We start from the raw sequence: 23,448 nt of genomic DNA on the forward strand, positions 1-23,448 counted from the left end.
GACATCTCACCAGCAACCTCCTAGCAACTTACCAGCGATCCCTATCAGGTTGGGATCGCTGGTAAGTTGTTTAGTGTGACTGGGCCTTTAATTACATTTTGAACTGAGGAAAAGTCAACTTGAAAATACTTTGCTATCTCCTTATAGTCTTCTCCTGCTTTGTGGGCCTCCACCATTTTAATTTTTAGATTTCTAGGTAGCTGCTTAGAAGAACCCATGACTGCTGTTTTTTTTGGCACAAGGTTAGAAGAGGCTGAGTTTTTTTCAAGCTGTGAAATTTGCATCACCTGGTCTTTCCTAACAATGATAATGAGCAAGCCATAACCCTAGCAGGATAATGAACCACTTCATCCCCGGGCGATTTTCCATTTTTCGTTTGTTTTTTTTTTTTTTTTTGCTCCCCATCTTCCGAGAGCTGTAATTGATTATATATTTTGATAGATCGGGTGTTTCTGAACGCGATAATACCAAATGTGTGTATATATTTTGAAATTTTTAACCCTTTAATTTATAATGGCGTGAATGGGGGGTGATTTGAACTTTTAGGGGTTTTTTTCAATTCTTTAAAAGTTTTTTTTAATTTTACTAGTCCTCCTAGGGTACTATAAGGATCATTATTCTGATTGTTCGTTCATTTCTCCTGAGCAGAGCAGCATCGCTCTGATCAAGAGAAATGCTGAGTTCTTGTTACAGCCAGAGCTGTGTTGGCTGTAACAGGAACTACGTCATGATAGCGACAGGAGTCAATGATCCCGTGCTACCATGACAACTAACGGCTCCCCATGATCGCATCACGGGGCCTCCAATGGAGGCGGGTAAAGGAGCTTTCCCCGCTGCGACGCTTTACATCAGGCTGTCACATTTTGACAGCGCGATTTAACAGGCACAGGTGAATTTTTCTTTTTTTAATTTTTCAAATGTAAAACATGAAAATATATGGGGGGTTTTGCCTAAAATACAAAGGAAATATGTAATCTTTAACTTTATGCAGTTATGCAGTAATTTTGACCAGGGTTGCCCAAACTTTTAAATGCCACTGTATGTGAAGAATCACAACATAGTATTTCATATAATAAAGATATAGTATATTGTTAGATAATGAATAATCTTTATTTGCAGACACCAGAATATGACTTTTTTCCTTTCCTTTAATTATTATTTAGGTTATACAGAAAATAAGACTTTGCTTGTATGAACTTGTGTCTCCAAATAAAGAACACATCAGACATGCTTGGAGGGGCACTTTTTGCTATTGCAGGTAGAGTATCTATTTAGCTTTACTTACAGTAATTAACAGCTAAGACTTCAAAAATCATAACTATGCAATACCTGCAATGCCAAAGGAGGGCACCACAAGCCAGATGAATAATCTTGTTACAACACTGGATTCATTGCAGAACATTACCTCCGCAATGTCTCCAAATATCTCTAAAAGGGTCTATAAATGGGACACTAACCAATACAACCCATGACAGTTCCAGGAGGGATTTGTCCGGTCGTTGATTCCTCTATTACTCCCCATTACCCCCTACCTTGTATAATTAACACACAGACACTGCTTATGACTTGGTTGAATTGGCCACAGCAGCCCTTTATTGCCTATTGTTTACACACTAACACAAGGGGGCGCCGTCCAACGGGCGTCCCCAACATTTAACAATAGGTAATACCATAATAATACAGTACGTAATCCAATACGTAACCCTGGGTAGGGCCGGTCCAGAAACCACCTTCCACCACCAAAACATGATCCCTGGCCGCAACACACACTGGGCCGGAGATGAGGTATTAATCACCTACAGATCAATACTCCAACCTTGCAGGACCTCATGCCTGCAAGATCCTTGTAACCGGAGCCACTATATCCTACAAGTGACTCTCCAATCAAATAACATTATCCGTTAAACCGCCTCTGGACCAGACCTAACCCCCGCCATAAGTCCGGTCCAGAAGCCATACTCCACCACCAGAACACAATCCCTGGCCGCAACACACCGATCCAGAGATACGAGGCATTAATCACCTACAGATCAATACCCCAACCTTGCAGGACCCCATGCCTGCAAGATCCCTGTAACCAACACCACTGTATTCCGCAAGTGACTCCTCCATCAAATAATATTATCCAGTAAACCGCCTCTGGACCAAACCTACTCCTGCCGCAAATCCGGTTCAGAAGCCATATTCCACCATCAGAACACGATCCCTGGCCGCAACACACCGACCCAGAGATACGAGGCATTAATCACCTACGGATCAATACTCCAACCTTGCAGGACCCCATGCCTGCAAGATCCCTGTAACCGAAGCCACTGTATATATATATTCCCCCACCAGAACACGATCCGCGGCCGCAACACACCGACCCAGAGATCTGAGGTATTAATTACCTACGGATTAAACCCCCAAGTTGCATCAATTATAAACTGAGCCTCAAATCCGACACCTTAAGTCCCCTTTACACACTGAGACTTTCTAGCGATCATGCTGCACAGCGGGAAACAAAGGACCAAAGAAAGATCCTGAACGATTTGTAGCGATCAGCAACTTCACAGCAGGGGCCAGGTCGCTGATGTGTTTCACACACTGCAATGTCGCTAGGGAGGTCGCTATACCGTCACAAAACCGGTGACGTTATAGCGATGTCGTTTGCAATGTTGCAGTGTGTAAAGCCACCTTTACTCTTCACCCCCAACCCCATGTCATCCCCGGCCGCAAACCTCCAGCCCAGAGATATGAGGCATCAATAACCTACGGATCAATCCCCCATGTGCATAACAGTAACTGTGACCTCAACACTTAAATCCTGTTAGCGACTTTAATGTAACAACATCCCCGGCTGCAACCAGCCCAGAGATACGGATCAAAACCCCCATGCCGTGCAGAACCCCGTGCCTGCACTGCGCTTGGATCCAGAACCAGAAACCCAACTAGTGACTCCTCCTGTGATTACCATGTCACCAAAAGGATCACTGACCATAACAACGATCCCATATATATATATATATATATCTATATGAGGTAATACTCACCAAAGGAGTAATCCCTTACCCCGACAAAAAAAAACCCTGTGCTTCCGAGTACCTGTAACCTGAGCCACTGTACCCACCTATGACTCCCTGGCAACCATCAACTCTTTAATATATAACCCTTGGCAACAACCCTGACCCATATATGAGGCATTGATCACCAACGGAGCAATACCTCCTCCCTGCAGACAACCTTGTACCTGCAACTCACCAGTAACCGGAGCCACTGTACCTTCCCCAATGGCTCTCCATCCAGACACCAGTAACCATTAGAGCTCCTCTGGACCTACCTCGCTGCTGTGACAAAGGACATACACAGTATTCATATTGACCATTCACATATACATCATATAAATAAACCATTACTCCCACTTTGCCAACCAACGTATTCACCCCACTTACAATAATCCCCAAATAACAGTATACATCACAATCCACAAAGAAATACTCTTTCCTTTTTCCTGTTTTGTTCTTTGGTTTTTTTTTGTTTTTTTTTTCTATATACAACACACTTTCCCCAATCCTTTCTTTTCACACTATTATTATTTTTTTTTTATTTTTATTTTTTACATAAAGCCTCTTTAAAAGTTACTAATTATACATGCATATAAACATAACAATACACAATAGAAGGGAGGGTGGGTGGGAAGCTGTCGTCCAGGAAGTGCAAGAGAAGGTAACTGGCTCCCACCTCCTCCTATATATCCATGCAGCTCCTCCTTTTCCTCCCACCATACTCCCCTCCCTAACCAATCATCATCTTCTTCCACCTTCCTATGATATCACCATTTAACCCCATAAACTCCCTACCCTCCAGACTGTCATGTCGCCCCTACACCCTATGGGTTCCATGGCTTTCTTGACAGTTTCAGGAGGGATTTGTCCGGTCGTTGATTCCTGTATTACTCCCCATTTCCCCCTACCTTGTATAATTAACACACCGACACTGCTTATGACTTGGTTGAATTGGCCACAGCAGCCCTTTACTACCTTCCACCACCAAAACATGATCCCTGGCCGCAACACACACCGGGCCGGAGATGAGGTATTAATCACCTACGGATCAATACTCCAACCTTGCAGGACCTCATGCCTGCAAGATCCCTGTAACCGGAGCCACTATATCCTACAAGTAACTCTCCAATCAAATAACATCCGTTAAACCGCCTCTGGACCAGACCTATCCCCGCCACAGGACAGGCCACGTGACACCTTGCGTGGCCTGGACCCCCACACACCCAAAGGTTGCTTCTCTAACCTGCAAGCCGAAACCAACCGTTAAACCCTTCCATCCATCAACTTAAGCTCTGGGCCTCCCATATGCACCAGCCAACGTTACCAGCTCACCTTACCGCACTACCATCATCCTTGGTGACCGCACATGCCACCTCAAATCTCTTCGAACCTACCCGTATCCCAATTTATTCATTCTTTTTTTTTTTTTTTTTTTTTTTTTAAATCGCCCTTCAATACGGGCCACGACACCATGGCCACCCCATAACAAGGCCACCACCATGTATCAATCACCCCTGATACCACGACTCGGTACCCAAAACAACATACAGGAATCCACCTCATTCCTTTCCACACCATCCTACTTATAAGCCAGTACCACCCCGTAGTACTAAACCACTTTTAAGTAACCCTGTCTCCTCCTCAACAGAGACCCAGCCCTATCACTGGCTCCCTCGGACGGCCACTCAGGCACACCCCGACACACCGTGCCACGAGCTCCCAAACCATGCCTGGATCACTGTTATGCCCCACCGGCATCAGTTAAACCAAGTAACTGCAACACTGACAGTACCATCGGCCTACCCATTACTGACCAAATAAACTACCATACCGTCACCCCGCCCCTCCTCCTGTCTCCAGCTGAATTCAACTGCAACTGGGGTTAATATATTCCAAACAGGATCACACTTACACTGCCTACGTACACTGGTCACCTCGTACCCTGAACCAGGTTCCCCCCCGGGAAACGGCTAAAGTGACCCCCACGTGGCAATAATTCTGATCTATAACCTCCAAATTTCCCGAAACGTCGTCCTAGCAGCCTAACCAAGAGGCGAGGGAATAAACCGCCCTCGGCCTTCCCCCAGACTCATAACACATGCATTAGACATACCACTCCCTAGAGCAATAAATCACTACCGGTCTCCCCTGACCGATGTAGCCCGTCATCCAAACCCTCTGAAAACAACAAGGCTCAATCTGCCATACCCAGAAAAGTTCTAAGACCTTCCCACGTACTCAACCACCACACTATTGGACAACCATCATCCGAATTTGGGCCCCTTTAACTTTCCAGGAAGCCCACCCGACCTAACGGAACCATGTCCACCAAAGTTAACACGCCTACAAAACCACCACACAATCACAACCCTCGCCCTGCACCCATGGCTGAAGCAAAGATGCAGAAGCATTACTTTCAATCCCCAAGGTCCCCAACAACCTCTCCAAACAATAATTTGCGTCCCACTTCCTTCCGCAAACCACACCAACAACAAGTTGCCTGCACTACAAAGTACACCATAAAATTGCCCCCCATACCACTATCCTGATAACACCATATCCAAACATATTGTTCCTAAAGGAAACCTTGTAACACACAACCCCCTGCGAGCCCTCATATCAGAGGTCCAAACCCAACTTGCATCGCCCCCCATCCTCACGGGTATACGAGGAATGCCATCATTACATCTGCAGCCCCCCATTGCTGATTACCGAGTTCAACCGCCCAAAGCTGCCCACCACCTACAGGAACCCCAATTCAGGCCCGCCGGGCCCTCAGTCCCCCCAGCACCAAACTCCATAATGGGATAATAAGAGAACTAACCACAAAGTAGCCACTAGGCTACCATCCACCAACTTAATCCATCCAGCGCCCAGGACCAAGCCATACTGCCCTCGAACTAACGATACCCCAAACTGTACCAAACACGCCGCACCCAAGATGCGGTTCCAAACCCACAAGAAAAAACCATGACACCAACCAACGCCTCACCAGCTCCCACAATTCCGCTCTCCTTACTCCACTTATCCACAGAAACCCTAACGCCATACCGGAGTCCTGCCCTCACACTCATCACTCACAAAATCCCCCGAAAACTCCCCGCACACTCCGAACTGCGGGACCTCTTTGCCTAGTAACCTCGGCCGGCATAATCCAACCAATTTGAACTACCATGCAGAATAAGATTCCTCATAAAACCCGACCAATGAACCTTCAAATAAATGCTCCGTCTCCCCTGCTTGCGCAAGCCGAGATCATCAGCATCCGTAACCAATCCTCAATGACCTAAAATTGCATCCCCCACCCTGAACTGTGACCACCGGCCTGACACCACATGCACCCCCATGGCTATACAGCCATTGCACCTGTGAAGCCCCACAGGTGTAGTGTCGGTGCATTACCTTCAGGGACTCCACTCGGCTGGATCTTGTCACAGGTAGGAGATCTTCTTTTTGTCGTGACGCCACTCTCAAAATTGCGGTCAGTGGGGACCGCCACTGCAGATTAAGGGATGCCTGGGGCTGATGGTGGGTGCAGTTAGTTGTAATAGCCTCCTGAGAGTGAGGCAAGCCCCAGGGCCCTGTGTAGGCGCGTAGTACCACAAGGCGCAGAATAACTCCACACACGCAGAGTGTCTTTCAGGGTTTTTACTCACTTCGGATGGCAGGGTGAGTAACCCGGGCGTAGCTGGGATGAACCAGGCGGGAACCAGGTATCCTTCAGGCTGACTTCTGATGGTGACTACCAACTCGCCTTCCTTAGCCCTTGGTGGTTTGGGGTAACCCCGACTTTTAGTCCCTATGGGGGTCACCCAGGGAAGTTGCTGAAGCCTCTCTCCCCTTCGTTTGCCGTGTGCTTGTTGCCTGGGCCAGATCACTCCAGCTTCTTGCCTCCTGTGAACTGTGGGCCCTAACTGTGGCTACGTGGCTGCGGCTTTTAGGTGTTGTGGTGTGGGCTTTGAGGGCCCCACACCGGCAGGTTTAGCAGGGAAAGGTGGATCTATCCCCGCTCCGGGATCTGCCGCCCGTTTGGGCCTGGTACTCCCTAGCAGTCTCCTTACTTCCCACTCTGTGCTCTCTCTCTAGCTGGAGATGGGTTTCGGGTAGCACTCCTAGGTGACCGTTCTCCCCCGTCGGTAGCCACTGCGCGGACGCTGTCAGACTGCAACAGCTCCAGGGGAAGGGGTCAGCTCTCCTCGGAGCTCCCTGGACTCTGCTCTGAACCGGCTCACATCTGGGACCTTCACTGCTGCTCCTGTCAGAGCTTCACTTTCCTGCTCCTCACTCCTCCACACTCTGCTGCAGACTCTTTACTCCTCCTTCTCTTTTCCCTTTTGTGCCTGCCTACGCCACCTAGCAACCAGACTCTCTTACCACACCCCTTGAGAGGAGATGGAGGCTTTTGGCCCCCTCCACTATTCCAGTGGAGGTGAAGGCTTTTCCCCCTCCTGGGATCCCCAGGGGTCCTCTCATAGGTACATGTGTGAGACCTGATCACTATGCGCCTGTGTAGTCACACCTCGGTCAGCCTTCTGGATTACCTGTATTGTACTGTCCCCAGCATGGGTGCAGTACTCAGTGGTGCCTGACCAGGTCAGGGGCGCCACACACCACCTCGTCCCTAACTCTGGCCCGGCCTCTACTACATGACCCAAACCCCCCGAGGCCCAAGTCTCACACCCAACTGCAGCTCAGCGTCCCCTCGGAACCGCCGCCCCATTGTCCTCTGTCATCCATCTGTCCGAATGTTACTGACATCCTGATGTCCTTCTCCCTCCCCGCCGTCCACTTCCATCTTGGATACGTGAGGCAGCTCCGCCACGCCTCCCCCACCACGGCCACCCATGCAAGCCGCCGCGTGGGCATAGTCATCTTCCGCTCCGTTGCTTGTCCCGCGGTGACAGCCCCAGGAGACCGTCCTGTCCCCCGTGCCGCCACCCCGGGTCTCGACGTCTTGCGACTGCGCCCCTCCCCCTCGCCAATTGCCAGGGAGGGGGGGCTCCACACCCGACCTCACTGACGCCCGGCTCTGGACCGCAGCCGTCGCCGTTCCCGGCCCTCCAGGGTCACCGAAGGCCTCCTGTCACCGGGTGCTCCCTCCCCAAGGGAGACCGCCGCTACCGGGGTGCTGCACGATCGACGTACATGACCAGGCGGTCCCTCAGAGTTCCCACCGTCAGGCTCACTCACCGCCACCAGGGACCGGCACACCCGACCTTCTCCTGGCACCCGATCTCCTGCCGTTCGCAGCCCTGCGGTCCCCCCGCCGACTGCGAGGGGTTCTGCTGGCCTCACTCTGCCGCCGGACGCGCTCCCAGCCAGGAGCCGCCGCAGTCACTCCTACTCCAGCCGGAGGCCCGGGACCGGAAGTAGGCCCCCGTGTTGGCCACTCTCACCTCCCGGTCGTCGCGGCCGGAACGCAGATTCCTTCCGCCAGCCGGAGCAGCCGCCAGATTCTGATGCTGCTCGGCCCGCCGCGGAGGGTCCCCGGAGGGGCTCTGACATCACCTCCTCGCCCCCCCCTGCGCCCGGGGAATACCTGCGGGGGGGGCCGTAACCGCCACCCGCTGCTACTGGGGGAGCGAGGGGAAGGCGCCAACGGGTAAGCCCGGCAGCCCTGATGTGGGACTGCACTGCCAGGGGCCCGTGCGCCGCTACAGCTGATCACCTGGAGATCCTCTCTGCAATCCCTGTTCCGTTCAAGCTGCAGATCTGCAATGTCCGGATCCATCAGGCTGGATGTCATGATGGAGGTTCCCCAGCCCGTCCAAGCTGCAGATCTGCGATGTCCGGATCCATCAGGCTGGATGTCATGATGGAGGTTCCCCAGCCCATCCAAGCTGTCGTCCAGGAAGTGCAAGAGAAGGTAACTGGCTCCCACCTCCTCCTATATATCCATGCAGCTCCTCCTTTTCCTCCCACCATACTCCCCTCCCTAACCAATCATCATCTTCTTCCACCTTCCTATGATATCACCATTTAACCCCATAAACTCCCTACCCTCCAGACTGTCATGTCGCCCCTACACCCTATGGGTTCCATGGCTTTCTTGAATTAAAGTGGAAGAAAGCAATCAGTTTTCTCAAAATTTTATAAAACCCCATTTATTGGGAACGTATTGCATTATCTTTACTATTTATAACTATAACTAGATGCATGTTGTTATTTGTTGCTGTTTTTATTTCAAGATATAACATCAAAATAAAAATGTGTCATCGATGTGGTCAAAACCGCACACTGTTGTTACAGATGCTGAAATTTTCAAATGGATTGGAAAAAATGTAGTATAAAATGATTTATTGCTAGTTTGCAAAACCACACAGCCATCATTTAATATTCAGTTTTTAATAAATCATATGAAAATGATGATGATTTGTGTAATCTTGTGGCTGTGTCTAAAGGTACCGTCACACAAAGCGACACTCCAGCGATCCCACCAGCAACCTGACCTGGCAGGGATCGCTGGAGCGTCGCTACACAGGTTGCTGGTGAGCTGTCACACAGGCAGATCTCACCAGCAACCAGTGACCAGCCCCCAGCCAGCAGCGACGCGTGGAAGCGATGCTGCGCTTGGTAACTAAGGTAAATATCGGGTAACCAACCCGATATTTACCTTGGTTACCAGCGCACACCGCTTAGCGCTGGCTCCCTGCACTCCTAGCCAGAGTACAGTACACATCGGGTTAATTACCCAATGTGTAGTCTGGCTATGTGTGAAGTGAGCAGGGAGCTGGCACTGACAGCGTGAGAGCGGCGGACGCTGGTAACGAAGGTAAATATCGGGTAACCAAGGAAAGGGCTTCTTGGTTACCCGATATTTACATTGGTTACCAGCGTCCGCAGAAGCCGGCTCCTGCTGCCTGCACATTCAGTTGTTGCTCTCTCGCTGTCACACACAGCGATGTGTGTTTCACAGCGGGAAAGCAACAACTAAAAAATGGTCCAGGACATTCAGCAACAACCAGCGACCTCACAGCAAGGGCCAGGTTGTTGCTGGATGTCACACACAGCAACATCGCTAGCAAGTCGTGCCTCAGCAGCGATGTTGCTAGCGATGTTGCTTAGTTGATGTGGCCTTTAGCCAAGCATGAACTGAATGATGGCCACTATGTGGGACCATGCCCTTTAATTGTGTGCAAATTAAGTGACATTAGCTCTTAAGACCATCAATACAGGTAAGATAAAAGTTCATTTTCACCTTGTCCGCTGAATCAAAACACCAATCAGAAATGTTGGAAGAAGAGAAGCCCTGAGAAGGTTCTTCTTGATGCCACCAACCAATCATTTAACCAACTAATGATAGGTAGTCGCTGATCTATGTTTAAAGCCCTCGATGCATACTAGACAGCTGTTTGCCTAACACTCATCTCTCTCAAGTCCCCCATGAATAGGATCACTCGTTCGTCTGAGTGTCCATATGTTGTTTGAGAGCCGATGCCAGAGTACTGTAGCGGTGACTTATTTCCCAAAAAAATAAAAGGATTGAGCATTGGAAATCCAACGTACCAAATCCTTCTTGCTCCCAATACAATCTGGAGGGCTGCAAACACAGACCATCATACAGATATTGGAAGGTTCAGCCTCCTTGACCATTATGTGCTTTAAAGAGATATTACACCGTGTGCAGAATTATTAGGCAAGTTGTATTTTAGAGATTTTTTTTTATTATTGCTCAACAACTATGTTCTCAATCAACCCGAAAGACTCATAAATATCAAAGCTTAATATTTTTGGAAGTTGGAGTGTTTTTTTTTTAGATTTGGCTATCTTAGGCCTGCAACACACATCCGTGCCGCCGGTTCGTGTTTGGGACTTTTTTTCATGTACCGGCGGCATGAACACATGTGCACCAATGTTACCCTATGGTAACAGGCACACACACGTAAAGCCACACGGAACGTGTGTCCGTGTGGTTTGTACGTGTGTGCGTTATTTTAACACGGATGACATGTTCGCGTTTTACCGGTATCATGCAGACACGGACCCGCTAAAGTCAATGGGTCCGTGTCTGCACGTACGTGACACAGACGTGTGTTTTCCGTACGGTCCGTGTGTTTTTTTTTTTTTTTTTTGTAAATGGTGAAACGGCTCAAGACACACAGACTGCACACGGACATGCCACGTACGTATCTCACGCATACACGGACATTCAACACGCACGCACAGCAAGCATACGCCATCACACTCATGTCACATGAAACGGACATCCAAAACGGAACACTGACCCGAAAAACGGACCGTGAGACACGAACGTGTTTTTTGCGGACGTGTGTTTCAGGCCTAAGGAGGATATCTGTTTTTGCAGGTAACTCTTACTGTGCAGAATTATTAGGCAACTTAATAAAAACCAAATATTTTCCCATCTCACATGTTTATTTTTACCAGGTAAACCAAAATAACGGCTCAAAATTTAGAAATAAACATTTCTGACATGCAAAAACAAAACCCAAAATAATTAGTGGCCAATATAGCCACCTTTCTTTCTCATGACACTCAACAGCCTACCATCCATAGATTCTGTCAGTTGCTTGATCTGTTTACTATCAACATTGCGTGCAGCAGCCACCACAGCCTCCCAGACACTGTTCCGAGACGTGTACTGTTTTCCCTCCCTGTAGATCTTACATTTTATGAGGGACCACAGGTTCTCTATGGGGTTCAGATCAGGTGAACAAGGAGGCCATGTCATTATTTTTTCATCTTTTAGACCTTTACTGGCCAGCCACGCTGTAGAGTAGTTGGATGCATGTGATGGAGCATTGTCCTGCATGAAAATCATGTTTTTCTTGAACGATTCCGATTTCTTCTTGTACCACTGCTTGAAGAAGTTGTCTTCCAGAAACTGGCAGTAGGTCTGGGAGTTGAGCTTCACTCCATCCTCAACCCGAAAAGGTCCCAAAAAATCCATCTTTGAGGATACCAGCCCATACCAGTACCCCACCCCCACCTTGCTGGCGTCTGAGTCGGAGTGGAGCTCTCTGCCCTTTACTGATCCAGCCTCTGGCCCATCCATCTGGCCCATCAAGAGTCACTCTCATTTCATCAGTCCATAAAACCTTTGAAAAATCAGTCTTAAGATATTTCTTGGCGCAGTCTTGACGTTTTATCTTATGTTTCTTGTTCAAAGGTGGTCGTTTTTCAGCCTTCCTTACCTTGGCCATGTCCCTGAGTATGGCACACCTTGTGCTTTTTGATACTCCAGTAACGTTGCAGCTCGGAAATATGTCCAAATTGGTGGGAAATGGCATCTTGGCAGCTTCACGCTTGATTTTCCTTAATTCATGGGCGGTTATTTTGCGCCTTTTTGCACAACACGCTTCCTGCAACCCTGTTGGCTATTTGCCATGAAACGCTTGATTGTTCTGTGATCACGCTTCAAAATTTTGGCAATATCAAGACTGCTGCATCCCTCTGCAAGACATCTCACAATTTTGGACTTTTCAGAGCCCGTCAAATCTCTCTTCTGACCCATTTTGCCAAAGGAAATGAAGTTTCCTAATAATTACGCACACCTTATATAGGGTGTTGATGTCATTACACCACAGCCCTCCTCATTACAGAGATTCACATCACCTGATTTACTTAATTGGTAGTTGGCTCTCAAGCCTATACAGCTTGGAGTAAGACAGCATTTATAAAAAGTATAATGTGATCAAAATACTCATTTGCCTAATAATTCTGCACACAGTATATGCACAGAGTCCCATCTGTGGACCACTTGGTATAGGAGAAGGAGAAGCTGAGCAGAATGATGTATGGGTTTGTAGGAAATCATTAAGCATAACTTATTACTCATTGAAATCCCTGTGTTTGTATGTATAAGAGTCCAGCGAGTGGTCGTACTAGTGATTGACAGCTATTGCTGCATGCCTAGTCCTACAGGGAAGAGTATCAATCACAGAGTATGATCGCTCACTGGACTTATATGCTTATAAACCAGGGGTGTACTACCAATGGCAACAGACCATATGGCAGCTGAGATTCGAGGGGGCCCAGTTCCATCGCCAACAATGGGCCCCCTGTCATTGCACTTCCAACTATATCGATATCATGGATACAGATACAGTTGAGAGCAATGATCAAAGAGGGAGCACACCGCTCCCTCCTCCATCACTCTTCCTCGGCATCTGAGATCTGATGTTGCAGCGCAGCAAGTGTGATGACGTCACTACTGGACACCCACTATGCTGAGATATACAAGAGCTGCAGAACACACACCACTGCACAGACCGGAGCAGCGAAGAAAAGAGGAGAGGTAAATATTTATTTAGTTATTTTCTTTAAATCAGTAAACTGGTGGCTAATGGTCCTAAAACTATATGGATGACTATGGGATGTGCATTATACTGTTTGGAGGACTATGCGAGTGCATTCTAATATATGGAAGACTTTGGGGGTGCATGATAATAAATAGAGAACCATGTTGTGCATTACAATATATGCAGGACTATGGGGAATGCATTATACTATATGGAGTACTATTGTGGTGCGTTATAATATATGGAGGACTATGGTATACATTATATAAGGAGGACTATGGGGTGTATTATACTATATGGAGGATTATGGGGGGCATTATATTATATGGAGGACTATTTAGAGCCCATTATAGCGTCGCGGGCAGAGGAGGGGACGCGGCGCTCTCCCACTGCTCGGGTCCAGCCGCTGCTGCTGCGGCTGCTGCTCGGTGGTGGCTCGAGCGGTGGGCCGGATCCCGGGGACTCAAGCGGCGTTCCTCGCCCGTGAGTGAAAAGGGGAGTTTGATTGTGGGGATTAGATATTGTCCGTGACGCCACCCACGGTTGTGGTGAGATTGGTGACACCACCGCTGCTCTGGACGGGGATCCCGGGAGCGATGACAGGGAGCAGCTTGAATGTTAGTCCTCCCCTCCGTGGGTAGGGGGATTGGTTGTCCCGGGGCCCGGTGAGGGAGTAGGGATTGATGACAGGTGGGTTACGGGGCCTGGTGAGGTGCAGGGTCGCGGGGGCAGCGCTGTGCCGCACGGCACGGTGGTACTCACTCAGCCAATGATAAACACAAAGTCTCCGGTCAAACAAACGGCTGGATGGACGGGTCCCACAGGCGGCTGCAGTGTTTCTCCTCCTGGCAGGTTGATGGTGACTGCTTTCCCTGCACCTGTGTAGTGTGTACGGTTCCGATGGGTTCCCACCGGTAACCCGCTCCCCAGCTTGAAGGATGCTGAAGGAGCCCCTTTTGCCCGCAGGCTCTGTCCCTGGGAAATTTAGCCTTGGCGGTGACTGTTTCCCTCTCTCAGTTGGACTGTTGCCTTCTGTCGGGACTTGGCTGCTGAGAAACCCATGAGGTTCCCTTCGCTAACGGATTTGACAAATTCACAGCGACTACTAGCCTTGTCAGGGTCCGTAAGCCCCTGCCGGATGGTGCTGGCTTCTCTTTGCGTACCGGTCCGGTACCGCCGGGCCACCGCCTGTCCACGGTCCTTACGGCTTGCTCCAATAGGCCACTCCTGCAGACGATCACCACCGTCTGCCAACCTTGCTGTTCTGTCCGGGCCACACACCCAGACCACTTTCTGTCTGCTCCTTTTCCACTTCAATCTCCAACTCTAACTCTCTCTTTTTCCCGCCTCCAGGACTGTGAACTCCTCGGTGGGCGGGATCAACCACCTGGCCCACCCCCTGGTGTGGACATCAGCCCCTGGAGGAAGGCAACAAGGGTTTTTGTCTGACTTTGGTGTGCCTGACCGGGAGTGTGGAGTGTGTTGGTGTAGTACCTGTGACGACCTGGCTTGTCCAGGGTGCCACAATAGCATATAGAGGACTATGGGAGTGCCTTACACTATATGGAAGGCAATGTGAGGCCAATTATACTATATGGAGGACTATGGAGTGCATTATAATACTATATGAAAGACAACATAGGGCCCATTATTCTACATGGAGAACTATCGGATGCATTATACTATATAGAAGGCAATGTGGGGCCCATTATACTATACGGAGGACTATAAAAAGCCCATTATACTATATGGAGGACTATAGGGGTGCATAATAGTAATCCGGGTCGGACGGATCCGGATCGGGTTGCCGCCGAAGTACGGATCCGATCCGGAATCCGCGGCTATGTAAATGAATGGGGAGCCGGATCCGGGACGAGAGAGAGAGAGACTTTATGGAGGGCTATTTGAGGGTCGTTATGCTGTATGCAAGCAATTATACAGTGTGAAGATTTGTGTGTAGTCAATCATACTACTGTGTGGGGGCCTTTATACTGTTTGGAGGGCTTGTGGAGCCCATTTTACAGTGTGAAGAGGTGTAGGGGCCATTATACGCATGGAGGGCTGTGTGGGAGTCACAGTTGGGGATTATACTGTGTTTAGGTCACCATACTTTGCTGGGGTAGTTGAGGGTTGGTAAAGTAGGGTCACCACACTGCGCATGTGCATCGTACCGTGGGGGAATTTACTGTGGGAGTATCATACAGTGTTTCTGAGGCACTTTTGTTGGCATCATACTTTATAGATGGAATGAAAGGGGAATCTAGGGGTGTCCATTGGAGAAAAATTACTTTGTAGGGCTGCAAAGTGAAATCTATTCATAGGTGACCCAGCCGAGTATTAATTCATTACATTTTTTAAGTGGGGAAAATTAGAACTTCTGCTATGGGGCCCCATGTTTTCTATGTACTCCCCTGCTATGAACACTAGTGAATTAATACAATACAAGTTTCCTACAAACTCCTCGGACAATTATCAGTCTGATCAGCTCCTCCTGCTCTATCACATCCAGCATGCACATTAGTTAAAATCTTCAACATGACGGGTTCCCTTTTACATGTACCCGAGCCTGTAGACTTTGTATACAAGTACTTTCTTGATTTATGCAAAGTGATTCTGTGGTTTTTCTGCTCTTATCTTGCATGTTCAGTACATAGATGTGTAAGCTGATTATAGCTTCAAATTAGAGGTTCAGATTCTAGCGCATTGAATCCCCACAGCTCAAATTACAAAGTAAGCGATGCAGAAGTATAACCTGGCCAAATGTTCTCACTAGTGTACAGTATGCTTATATTTTTAGGGTATTAAATTGCATTCGAATTTGTAAAGCGATTTCTACATTTTACAGCTTTCTTTGTGGCAGCTGCATCATCTGAGATTTTATTTGCCGATTGTCCGGATACATACACTCATTTTTGTTTCCATGGTACATGCCGGTTTTTGGTATCAGAATGGACAGCCTCTTGCATGTAAGTATATATAAAAGGTGATAAAGTATAAATTCAGTGTTTGCCGTTTCTGACCCTCATTGAGATGCCTACAGTGGATGTGATACACACTGCTGTCACAATACACAGAGAGCAACCCTTTCACATATTATTATGTTATGGTAAGTGGCTTATTCCTTTAATGCTGTGGACACAGGAGTAGAGATGAGTCAACTCGAAAAAGTTTGGTTGGCGGGTTCAGCCAAACATTAGATAAAGTTTTGTTTGACATCCAGACTTCACCTGAACACCATTGGAAGTGTCATGATTGTCTCCCTGTTTTTAGAGACTAGTAACAACTTTCAGACTGGAGCCTCTCATCTCCATCTGGCTGTCTACATTTAAATGTGGTTTTGTTTCTTTTTGCACTGAAATGGTTAATGTCAGTTTTGCTGTTAGCAGCTTTTTCAGCAGTCCCTACCTGAGTGATTCAGCTGCAGTAGCTTTGTAGTCATGCCCTTTAGGTATAAATAGAGGTGTTACCCAGCAATCCTTGTTGAAGACACAAATCCATTTTTATACTGGCCCACTTGGTGGAAGGAGCTGAGTTGGAGCATTCCAGAAGCTGTAGGTTATCCTTTTGTATTGCAGGTTTTTCCCCTGTTTGTCTCCCCTACTCTCTTGTGTTATTAATGCAGTGTTTAGTGAACCTCTCACTAGTCAGGACATCTATAGAGTTTCCCAGGGTCTCAGGGTGTTGCACGGCGACAGTTTCAGAGACTGTACAGGGGCTGGCTAGGCAATTAGACAGTTACAGGTGAGAATAGGAGGTGTCCATCTACCGACTCACTAGCACCAGGGCCTACCATTGTTATTGTGTCCCCTGTGTCTCTCCCCCTAATTAGGGTGTTGTTTTGGTGTTTTTTTCGTTGTGCATCAGGATCCTTTTGGTCTGAATGCTCTCATCAAGCTTGAAAGCGTGACATTATCTTCAGCCTGTGTTACTATGGCTCAGGGTGCAGCACTTGCACATGTAGTGCAGACTCTGTGGTGATAAGGGTCATTATATCAGGGCTTGTCCACTAAAACCTAAGCCAAGTCTATCTGGCAATAAGCCACGTCCTCCTGGTCGGGTGGAGGGACACGAACAGGCCGTGTACATCTCCATTTATATGTCTTAATTCACCATTACAGAAGAGGTGGTTATTTGCAGAAAAACTGAGACTATCTTTGTGCTGGTGGACAGTGGAGCCAGTACCATTTTGGTGGATTCTTGCTCTGCTCAGACTCAGTGTCTGATTTGTAGTGCACTGACAAGATCCATTCCCATTCAGGCTATCGACTCAGCTCTGCTCTGCCAGACAAAGTTCACCCATACTATGCCTAATATCAACCTGCGAGTGGGCTCGGTGCATAATTAACGTCTGTCCTGTTATGTCTTGGAGTGTTTGCCCACTCCCATCATGTTGGGTCTTTCCTGGTTAAGGAGACATAACCCTTTGATTGGCCGGCAGTCAGGGGAAATAGTCAGTTTATGTGAAACTAAGTGCCTGTGTGCTACCATCTCTGCGGTACTCATTAAAAACTCGCCACCTTGTCCACCAGTAATCACCACTAAGGTGTCTAAAAAAAATGAAGTAAACATGCGCTACCCCCACCTAAGGGGAAGAGTAGGCCACACTGCGGCCTCAACAGAGATGATTGGGGGAGGGTAGTCATTCCCACTAAGTATGTGGTACCGAAACAAAAGTTGTTGGATGGATTGAAAGACTGTTCTGTTGTTGGTTCTGCCAGGAGTTTTTTCTCATCTACCCTGTGCATGAAAATAAAAGTCCAGGTCCGGACCTGTGTAAGAATGAATTTGTAAGGTTGTACACTAAGAACACTAGGTGTAAGTGTGAGTCTGGGACTCTAGGCTCAAGGTTTATCAGTCCCTTTAGGGTAGCTAATATTCTTAATCCTATGGCTGTACGGCTGGAGCTACCTCCAGCACTTAACACCTGTAGTGCTTGCTCCTGGTCCCAGCGTGGTAGCTCCACATGTCCCTGCTCTCAGGCCCTGGCGGGAGCATTCCCCCTCTCACCTGCCCAGTTCCAGCATGGCTTCCTCGCGCACCCTTGCTCCCAGGCTCCGTCAGGGGCTTCCTCCTTCCCACCTGCCCAGCAGCTCCGTAGACTCCTCTCCTGCCCCGGGGTCTGCTGCGGTCTCCTCATCCTTTCAGGCCACGCACACTTCTTCTGTATCTGCCCGTAGGATGCACGCCCCCTTTCTTAAAGGGCCAGCGTCCCATTACCCGGAAGCTGTTCCAGAGATCACCTATTATCCGAAAGGTATTTAAGCCCACCTTCCCTGACAGGAGGCACCGGAGCAATATTGCTTATAGTGCATTGCTAGTTGTCAGGTCCCTGTGCGTTACTGTGTTGCATCCTAGCACCAGTCGTCTATTCCTAACCTCTGTCTCGTCTTAGTGCCATCCCTGCTGTGACGCCACATCTGAGCCATCCCTGCTGTGATGCCACACCTGAGCCATCCCTGCTGTGATGTCACACCTGAACCATCCCTGCTGTGACGACACATCGTAAGCCAACACCACAGTGCCATATCGTCTCAGTCTTCACCTCTGTGCACACCTGCCATGGACAATAAGAGACTGTACACGCCTGTAGAGACTACCACCTCCGGTACCTGGCTGCCGTGGATGTAGGCCTTCTATTGGAGCACCACACTATCCCTGTATAGCGGTTCACTGCTGGTTGCTTCTTCAGGGGAGTCTGATGCATGATCCAGTGGGTCCACCCCCGGATGGTTATTACCCCTTGGTGACCATAACAACACCCATCACATAGTCCACAGGTCCTTGCTCCAGAAATATGTGTTGCCTCCTACGAGTAACCTGGAGGGACCTGTTCACATTTGAGGTGAACGATATTGCCAGTCTTGAGAGTTTGGAGGCCTCTCATTAAAGGGGGAACTGTCACGGTCGTCTTCCTGTTTTTGGAGACTAGTGACAGCTTTCGGACTGTAGCCCCTCATCTTCATCTGGCTATCTACATTTAAATGTGGTTTTGTTTCTTTTTGCACTGAAATGGTTGATGTCAGTTTTGCTGTTAGCAGCTTTTTCAGCAGTCCCTAGCTGAGTGCTTCAGCTGCAGTAGCTTTGTAGTCATACCTTTCAGGTTTAAATAAAGGTGTTACTCAGTCCTTGCTGAAGATGTCAATCCATTGTATATTGGCCCCATGGTGGAAGGAGCTAAGTTGGAGTCTTCCAGAAGCTGATCTTTATCCTTTTATATTGCAGTTTTTCCCCTGTTTGTCTCCCCCACCCTCTTGTATTATTAGTAAGGTGGTGGGTTTAGTGAACTTCACCTGCTTCTCACTAGTCAGGGCATATATAGGGTTTCTCAGCGTCTCAGGGTGCTGCTCGGCGACAGTTGCGGAGCTGTATAAGGACTGGCTAGGTGATTAGAGACGGCTACAGGTGAGGATAGGAGGTATCCATCTTCCCTCCCACTAGCGGCAATGCCCACCATTGTTCTTGTGTTTCCGGTGTCTCCCCCCTGTTTTGTGGTGTTTTTTTTTTTTTTTTGCTTTGCATCAGGCTTCTTTTGGTGTGAACGTGCTCGCCACACTTGAAACTGTGACAGGAAGTGACTAATTGGGCAATTCGGGTCTCCGCCCACATGCAGCCAGCCATAAACACTTCTGGGGGCAGTTGGGTGGGGTTTTTCCATTTTTTTTTGCTTGGTGCACACTACATCCGAACACGCTGTTGTTACCCCCAGTGCAAGCCATTCAGACACAGCAAGAAGCTCACACTGGGCTGAGGACCTAGTGTACCCAAGCACAGCGATATACACGCGAGTGGTTTGCAAACGTAAAGCACCTGAACTCCAAACCCAGACTCTGTTTTTTTTTTCTATAGTCTGTGTTTGGCACTAACACCAAACACCGAACTTTGGGTTAGCTCATCTCTACACAGGAGTAGAGATGAGCGGATCTGTGGAAATTTGGGTTCGGCGGGTTCAACCCAACGATACATAAAGTTGAGTTCTGGACCCGAACTTGGCCTGAACCCCACTGGAAGTCACTGATTGGGCAGTTCGGGTCTCCGCCCACATGTACACGGAAGCAGAACACTTCCAGGAGAGGGCTGGTGTTTTTTTTCATGTTATTATTTATTTATTTTTACACACTACATTCGATTATGCTGTTTTTACCCCTGGTAATAACCATTTAAACACTACAAGCGGCTCACACTGGGAGAGAACCAAGCATTCCCAAACACATCGATGCTCGATCGAGTGACGTTCATACCTAAAGACCCGAACTCTGATTTTGTTTCTTGTAACGTCTGTATTCGATACGAACACAGAACTTTACTGTTCGGTCCGCTCATCTCTACGCAGGATCTTGCTATATATTATAGGTTTTTGCTGTATAATGCAGCTGACACCCCTTTGATGATGAGTCCAATGCAGCCTGTGGCATATAAGCTGTTATGCTGGGTTTACACACTGAGACTTTCTAGCGATCCAACCTGCGATCTCAACCTAGCCGGGATCGCTACAAAGTCTCTGGTGAGCTGTCAAACAGGCAGACCTGGCCAACGACCTAACAGCGATCCGGACCTGCAAAGCGACTAGCTGGTCGTTGGGGACAGCAGGTGAACTTCACCCGACTTCATTTAATGCCGCGCGGCTCTGTGTGCCGTGTAAATAAATAAATAATTAAAAAATCCGGCGTGCGGTCCCCCCCTATTTTAATACCAGCCAGATAAAGCCATACGGCTGCAGGCTGGTATTCTCAGGATGGGGAGCCCTACGTTATGGGGAGCCCCCCAGCCTAACAATATCAGCCAGCAGACGCCCAGAATTGCCGCATACATTAGATGCGACAGTTCTGGGACTGTACCCGGCTCTTCCCGATTTCCCCTGGTGCGTTGGCAAATCGGGGTAATAAGGAGTTATTGGCAGCCAATAGCTGCCAATAAGTCCTAGATTAATCATGTCAGGCGTCTCCCCGAGATTCCTTCCATGATTAATCTGTAAGTGACAGTAAATAAACACACACACACACCCGAAAAAATCCTTTATTAGAAATTAAAAACACAAACACATTCCCTCATTACCAATTTATTACCCACAACAAAGCCCTCCTTGTCCGGCGCAATCCACGGTCCTCCAACGTCGCATCCAGCTCTGCTGCATGCAGGTGACAGGAGCAGCAGAAGACACAGCCGCTCCTGTCACCTGCACGCAGCTAATGAAGAGAGCCGTGTGATCGGCTGAGCTGTCACTGAGGTTACCTGGATCCAGCGGTGGATGCAGCGGTGGCCGCGGGTAACCTCAGTGACAGCTCAGCTGATCGCGCTACTCACCTAATTTGCTGCGTGGAGCTGACCGGAGCGGCGGTGAGTAGCGCGATCAGCTGAGCTGTCACTGAGGTTACCCTCGGCCACCGCTGGATCCAGGTAACCTCAGTGACAGCTCAGCCGATCACACGGCTCTCTTCATTAGCTGCGTGCAGGTGACAGGAGCGGCTGTGTCTTCTGCTGCTCCTGTCACCTGCATGCAGCAGAGCTGGAAGCGACGCTGGAGGTCCGTGGATTACGCCGGACAAGGAGGGCTTTGTTGTGGATAATAAATTGGTAATGAGGGAATTTGTTAGTGTTTTTTATTTCTAATAAAGGATTTTTCGGGTGTGTGTGTTTTTTAACTGTAATTTACAGATTAATCATGGACGGTATCTCGGGGAGACGCCTGACATGATTAATCTAGGACTTATTGGCAGCTATGGGCTGCCAATAACTCCTTATTACCCCGATTTGCCAACGCACCAGGGCAAATCGGGAAGAGCCGGGTACAGTCCCAGAACTGTCGCATCTAATGTATGCGGCAATTCTGGGCGGCTGCTGGCTGATATTGTTAGGCTGGGGGGCTCCCCATAACGTGGAGCTCCCCATCCTGAGAATACCAGCCTTTAGCCGTATGGCTTTATCTGGCTGGTATTAAAATTGGGGGGACCTCACGCCGGATTTTTTAATTATTTATTTATTTATTTTACTGCACAGTATAGACACGCCCACCGGCTGCTGTGATTGGGTGCAGTGACACAGCTGTCACTCAGCGTGTGGGCGTGTCTCACTGCAACCAATCATATTTGCCGGTGGGCGGGGAAAAGCAGGGAATACGAGATTGTTTAATGAGCGGCCGGCTTTTTCAAAAAAGGAAAAGCCGCTGGAGCAGAGTGAACGCCGTGCAGCGCCGCGCCGGGGATCGGTGAGTATGAGAGAGGGGGGGGGACACTTCAGTCACTCGGGGGATTAGCGGTCACCGGTGAATCCTTCACCGGTGACCGCTAATCAGGACGCTACACAGACAGAGCCGCGGAGTCGCTGTAAAGTCCCCTTTACACACTGAAACTTGCTAGCGATGCATGCTGCACAGCGGGAAACAAAGGACCTAGGAATGGTCCTGAACGATTTGTAGCGATCACAACTTCACAGCAGGGGCCAGGTTGCAGATAGGTTTCACACACTGCAATGTCGCTGGGGAGGTCGCTGTAACGTCACAAAACCGGTGACGTTACAGCGATGTCGTTTGCGATGTTGCAGTGTGTAAACCCAGCTTTAGACAGTGGGAGGTAGCTTCCTTTATCACTCCACTTGCACCCCAGTTGCTGGGTGCTAATATCTTACCGTGGAAGCTGATGTATCATATTGCCCCTCATATCTGCTTTGTGCATGAACCTACTAGGATCTGCAGTAATGTATTGACAGGAAATAATATACTACATACGCTACAGAAGTTTTCTGGTGCCTTATATCAAATGTTCAAGTCTCTTACTGAATTAGATAAAAACAAAAGTTTGTTTTTTAAAAAAACAGAATAGAAAATGAAAAGAAAAACCATCAATCAAAACCTTTTTCCATTACAAAGTCCATTATTATGAGTTTTGAGTAAGGTTTATGACATTTTTGTTACTAGATTTTATACAAATGTATTGATCTACTGTATGTTTTTATTCACTCTTTCGGTTGTAGATTTTATTTGCTTTCCTCTGATGCCAAATTTTGAAGAGTTTTGTTCACCATACTATGTTCTCAAAACATCAAGCAGTGTCCACCAGATTTCTGGGCAGCGTTTACATAGCTTGTAGTTGTGCATACATTCAAAGGAGTACTTTGCACGCTGTGACATCGCTAGCCGATGATAGCGATGC

At 48.4% G+C, this 23,448-nt stretch overlaps 1 protein-coding gene across 2 annotated transcripts in view; it reads left to right on the forward strand.

The window, feature by feature from the left end:
• The window catches only part of LOC142309807 (protransforming growth factor alpha-like), a 103,263-nt gene that overhangs the window by 45,105 nt on the left and 34,710 nt on the right, over positions 1-23,448 (forward strand). For both annotated transcript variants that reach the window (XM_075347262.1, XM_075347264.1), the window contains exons 2-3: positions 1,164-1,258; positions 16,149-16,269. In XM_075347262.1, coding sequence (XP_075203377.1) covers positions 1,192-1,258; positions 16,149-16,269 — 188 coding nt within the window. In that variant the 5' untranslated portion in view covers positions 1,164-1,191. The remainder of the gene's footprint in view (positions 1-1,163; positions 1,259-16,148; positions 16,270-23,448) is intronic.

Source organism: Anomaloglossus baeobatrachus, chromosome 5, assembly GCF_048569485.1.
Source record: "Anomaloglossus baeobatrachus isolate aAnoBae1 chromosome 5, aAnoBae1.hap1, whole genome shotgun sequence".
In the NCBI taxonomy this organism is placed as follows: Eukaryota; Metazoa; Chordata; class Amphibia; order Anura; family Aromobatidae; genus Anomaloglossus; species Anomaloglossus baeobatrachus.